The sequence below is a fragment of the Gavialis gangeticus genome, unplaced genomic scaffold (genome assembly GCF_001723915.1).
Source record: "Gavialis gangeticus isolate Ggan-Ray unplaced genomic scaffold, GavGan_comp1, whole genome shotgun sequence".
NCBI classification, from domain to species: Eukaryota; Metazoa; Chordata; order Crocodylia; family Gavialidae; genus Gavialis; species Gavialis gangeticus.
Genome location: NW_017728994.1, coordinates 45,706,976 through 45,712,091, shown reverse-complemented (window position 1 = coordinate 45,712,091; position 5,116 = coordinate 45,706,976). Strand labels below are relative to the sequence as shown.

The window sequence follows — 5,116 nt, the reverse complement described above, 5'->3', positions numbered from 1 at the left end:
CTCTCTCTCTCTCTCTCTCTCTCTCTCTCTCTCTCTCTCTCTCTCTCTCTCTCTCTCTCCCGACCTGCACCCCTCCCTGTGCAAACAAGACCAGCTCTGCACAGCAACCACAGACCAGCGCAGCGTCCTGAGCCAGGTGAGCCCCATTCCCAGAGCTGAGCCCGGACCCCGTGGGGTCCCTGAGAGCGCCGGGCCGGGCTGGGCTGTGCGGGGGCCGCAGGGCACTCACTTGTGGCCCTGGCAGGGGCTGGCGAGCGGCTGGTCACAGTGGGGCCCGGCCCAGCCCGGCTCGCAGTGGCACACAGGGCCTGGGGCAGCGTTGGGCTGGCAGATGCCGTGCACGCAGAGGAGCTTGCGGCAGGGCTCGCAGCCCGGCACCACACCCGGCTTCATCTGCGTCTTGGTGAAGTCCTGCAGCTCGTTGTTGATGTACAGGTTGCGGATGCAGCCGTGGAAGCTGGTGCCGTTCAGAATCTGCCACAGGCGGAAGGCGGCTGAGTTCACGTCCACGGGCATCCCTGCGGAGAGCGCGGCCGTGAGATGCCCGCTGGGGCCTGGCTGGGGGCATGGTGTCCCAGCCTGGTTTCCCAGCCCTGCAGACATGGCCCCCCAGCCAGGTCCCCTGCCTTAAACCACGCTCAGCCTGGGGTCAGAGCATCCCGGCATGGCGGGGTCACATCCAGTCTAGCCCAGCCCAGCCCGAGCTAGGATCAGCTCTGCCCAAACCAGCCCAACAAACCCCATGTCTGATCTTGGAGCCACACGACGGTCACCCCTGACACAGCCCCTGCCCACCCCCAGGATACAGGGGGGCCGTGGCCACCAACATCCTGCTGCTGCCAGCCGGTCGTGGGCACTGCAGAGCCCAGGCCAGGCCGTGCCCCCGCTGCAGAGGAAGGGGAGCCCCCCCCAGTGCAAACCAGTCTGAGCAGGGGGAAAATCCTTCCTGGCCCAGTGCAGCGTGGGGCTGAGCCTGAGCACGGGGACAAGCCAGGACCCTGCGGGGTCGGTGCCAGCAGGAGCATTGGCTCAGCCCAGCCCAGCCCCAGCCCCAGTCCGGGCTGCAGCAGCACCAGCACACAGCACTGCTAAGAAAAAGGAAAAATAACCCCGACACATGCAGCAAGAGAGGAAAAAAAATCCCTTCCTGGCTCTTTGTGACAACCAGCAGAGCCCAGAAACCTGGGACGCCCCCACAGCAGAGCACGGGCATCGCTGCACCTGGAGCACCCCCACCAGCATCTGCCCAGCCTCGCCTTGAGCCCTGCAGCGGTGGAGAGTCCCTCCTTCCCCGGCGTCTCACAGAATCGCAGGTACAAGGGCTGAAGGGACTGCAGGAGGCACGTCTGCTCCAACCCCCTGCTCCGAGCAGGACCAGCCCCAACTGCATCATCCTAGCAAGGCTTTGTCTACCCGGCTCTTCAACACCTCCAAGCATGGAGACTCCCCCACCTCTCTGGGTGACCCGTTCCAGTGCTTTACTACCCTCTCAGTGAGAAAGTTTTTCCTAATATCCAGCCTCAACTTCCCTTGCTGCAGCCTGAGCCCATTGCTCCTTGTCCTGCCATCTGCCCCCACTGAGAGCAGCCCAGCTCCATCCTCTGTGCAGTCCCCCTGCGGGGAGGTGAAGGCTGCTATTCAATCCCCCTCGGTCTTCTCTTCTCCAGACTGAATCAGCCCAGGTCCCTCAGCCTCTCCTCACAAGTCATGTCCCCCAGCCCACAACCACTTTCACTGCCCACACTGCACTGTCCCTGCACACATGCACACGTGGAAGGCAGAGCTCAGCATACAGCCCCTGGCATGATCCTGCCTGGGGGAGAGATGTCAGCCCCAGCCCTGGTAGCTCCCCCTGGCTGCCCCGCTCCTGGGGCCGTGGGCAACATCCAGCTGCCATGCCAGTGCCCACCCGGCTGCACCACGGGCACTCACCGCCCACGTAGAGCGGGGCCTCGCTGGTGAGCGTGTAGTGTTTGCCGAAGCTGTCCATGGTCATGGGGCTGCCGCCGTCGATGGAAAGGTTCACGGCGCGGTCGAAGGTCACCAGCTCCACGGTGTGGAACTGCCCGTCGTTGATGGTCTCGGCACTGCGGGCAGCCAGGCCCAGGCATCAGGGCAGCGTGGCCACCCCATGCCCACCCGGCCCTGCCTCCCCGCAGCCACCCCACGCCTGCTCCTAGCACCCAGCACCCATATACACATGCACGCACATGGGTATGCACACTCACACATGCGCACACGCTCACATACATGCACTCACACACACACACAATGTACATCCATACGAACACACACATGAACATGCACTCATGCGTACAGTTGCACACAGATGTGCATACATTCATGCCCATGTACACATGCACTCACACAAAGTCCATGCATGTACACATACACTCACATGCACACATATATGCACACTCATGCATCTGTACACACAGGCACATGCAAACACTCACATACACAAGTACACACACAGGCCTCCCAAGCTGCTGGACCCTCCTGTAGCGCCCCCAGGCCTGCAGCCTGCCCCCCCGACAGCCGCCTGGCAGTGCTCACACCCTGCCTCTTGCTGCACCGGGCACCAGGGACCCCTGGCCCTGCCAGACCGCAGCCTGGCAGAGCCCGGGGCCAGGTGGGCAGGCGGTACCTGTAGATGGCCGAGCTGGGGTAGGAGCCGGGGTCGTAGCTGACCCGCACGTGGCCCTGGTACAGCTCCACGGCCATGTGGTCGCTGTCCCCGTTGTACAGCAGGATCCCGTTGTCCTCGGCCGTGGACACCTGAGGGGAGAGCGGGGGTCCAGTATCAGGGCTGGGCACTGGGGGGGGTACGGCACTTGCCCTCCCGGCATTGCCCTCCCACCGTGCACAGTCCCGACCTGCAGGGTGATGTTGGCCCGGGGCCAGTCGGGCAGGTGCGTGAGCTGCAGGTAGGTGTCGCGGTCCACGAAGTCGACACTGAGCAGCTTCTCACACTTGGGGCCGCCGAAGCCGGGCAGGCACTGGCACACGGCACGGGGGCCCAGCTCCACGCAGCTGGCCCCGTTCTGGCACTCGGCCCGGTCACACGGGCCAGGCGGGGCAGCCGCGCGTGCTGGCATCTCGCACAGCTGGCCACTGCGGGGCACAGGCGGCAGGGCTGGTGTGAGTGGGCACCTGGCACCAGGGAACCCCCAGGCCCGTGGCCCCAGTGGTGCCCCTCTGCCCCTACCAATGCCTGGGGAGACCCCTGCGCTGGAGGCAGTGGAAAATGTCCCCCTGGTCCCTGGGGCTGCCAGGGGCAACTGTGTTGTGCGACTCTGAGGTCGGACACAGGGTTTGTCTGGGCTGGTTTGGACGGGGCTGATCCTTCCAGGGCTGGGCTGCCACAGCTCCCTGCCAGCCCCATGGCTCTGGGACTCTGTATGACCTGCCCGCACCTGTAGCCCGGGAGGCAGAGGCAGGAGTAGCCGTTGGGCTCGTCCGAGCAGCGGGCGCCGTGCTGGCACTGGTGGTCCTGGCAGTTGTCGGCGTCCTCGCTGCACCAGTCGCCCACGTAGCCGGGGGCACACTTGCACCTGGGGGAGAGGGAGAGCCGCGGGGCTCAGCAGCTGCCTGGCACTGCCCACTCCGGGGGTAGCAGGGCTGGCTCCGCTCTGCCCACTCGGGCTGTGCTCCGGCCAGCTGGGAAGGCCATGGGCTGGGGTAGGAGCCCTTTCCCCTTCGGTTGATGCAGCGCTCCAGAGCCGGCCCCTGCGGCACCAGCTGGCAATGCCCTGCTTTCATCGCGGGGGGTCCAACACCCGCACCCTCATGACCATGCCTTTGGGTGCTGGCGAGGGCAGCGGGTCTTTGGCCAGGGGCGACCCCTCCGAGGGGCTGCGCAGGGGTACTCACGTGGGCCCCGCGGCGGTGACGATGCAGGTGGCGCCGTGCTGGCAGGGGCTCAGCTCTGCGGAGCAGACATCCACCAGCTGCTCGCAGGAAGCGCCTGCAGAAAGGACAGAGGCTGGCTCAGCCCTGCCAGGCACCCAGCTTGCACCCCTGATTGCCCGGGTTCCCAGGGCGAGAGGCTGGGGCAACCCCCAGAGCAGGGCACTCCCCCGACCCCCACCACGCCACCTCCTGCAGGCTCAGACCGGGCCCTAGACCCCGCTCCCCTCCCATGGGCTCGCCACAGCTGTCCAGCACCCACTGCCACCACCAGCATGGCAGCCTGCATGTAGACGGAGCCCCGCGGCACCCAGAGCCGGGCATGAGACCCAGGGCTGAATCACAGCGCCATCCCGGGGTCGCTGGGATCAGGCAAGCAGACACAGACAGGGACAGACAGATGGGCGGAGAGGCAGTGGGGCTGTCCGGGCAGCGATGCTGGCTCTGCCCTTCTCTGGCTGGCACCACGGGGCCACGGGAGACCCCCGGACGTGGGGCAGGTGCTGGGGCAGCCCCGGCAGAGCCAGCCCCTACCTGTGTAGGCGGGTGGGCACAGGCAGGTGTAGTTGCGGGGCCTGTGCAGGCAGGTGCCGCCGTGCTCGCAGGTGTGGTCCCGGCAGTGGTCCGTGACGGTGCCGCATGTCGGCCCCTCGAAGCCCTCGGCGCAGAGGCACCTGCCGGGGGGCACGAGGCAGCGTGACTGCCCCCTCGCCCACAGGACCCAGGAGCCTGGGCTCCCCAGGCCCCTGCCCTGGCCACAACCCCGGTCCCTGCCGTGGGACCCCTGTGAGTTGCCCCTTCCCAGATCGATGCCGGGGCATTGCCCTGGCTCAGCACCTGCTGCCCCGTCTGCCAGGGCAGAAGCCAGGCACCGGCATGTGCAGGGAGGCCACGTGCCAACGTGCAAGTGCACACGCGTGTGCACCGAGGCGAGGCTGGATCGGGGCGCTGCCCGGGAGGGCTCCAAGGGGCCATGCCGGGGGGAAGAGAGGATGCAGCCAGCGCCGCCAGCCCCCACAGAGCAGGCAGTGCCACGGCAAGGATGCTGGGTCGCCATGGCAATGGGCTCAGAGGCTGCTCGGTGCTGGGCAATGGGGGCGGGCGCTAATTTCCACCTGCTAATTATAGCCCATTTCTGGGAAGCGCGGGGGGCTGGGCCAGGGCACCGGCGGGGAGGGGGCTGCGGCTGCAGGGTCCCAGAGGGGGC

General features: G+C 66.7%; 1 protein-coding gene across 1 annotated transcript in view; it reads right to left on the bottom strand.

The window, feature by feature from the left end:
- The window catches only part of SLIT1 (slit guidance ligand 1), a 67,100-nt gene that overhangs the window by 1,805 nt on the left and 60,179 nt on the right, over positions 1-5,116 (bottom strand). Inside the window, exons 31-37 of the mRNA XM_019502137.1 lie at positions 4,444-4,583; positions 3,874-3,967; positions 3,417-3,554; positions 2,877-3,114; positions 2,648-2,778; positions 1,933-2,087; positions 230-518 (exon numbers count right to left, since the gene is read on the bottom strand). Coding sequence (XP_019357682.1) covers positions 230-518; positions 1,933-2,087; positions 2,648-2,778; positions 2,877-3,114; positions 3,417-3,554; positions 3,874-3,967; positions 4,444-4,583 — 1,185 coding nt within the window. The remainder of the gene's footprint in view (positions 1-229; positions 519-1,932; positions 2,088-2,647; positions 2,779-2,876; positions 3,115-3,416; positions 3,555-3,873; positions 3,968-4,443; positions 4,584-5,116) is intronic.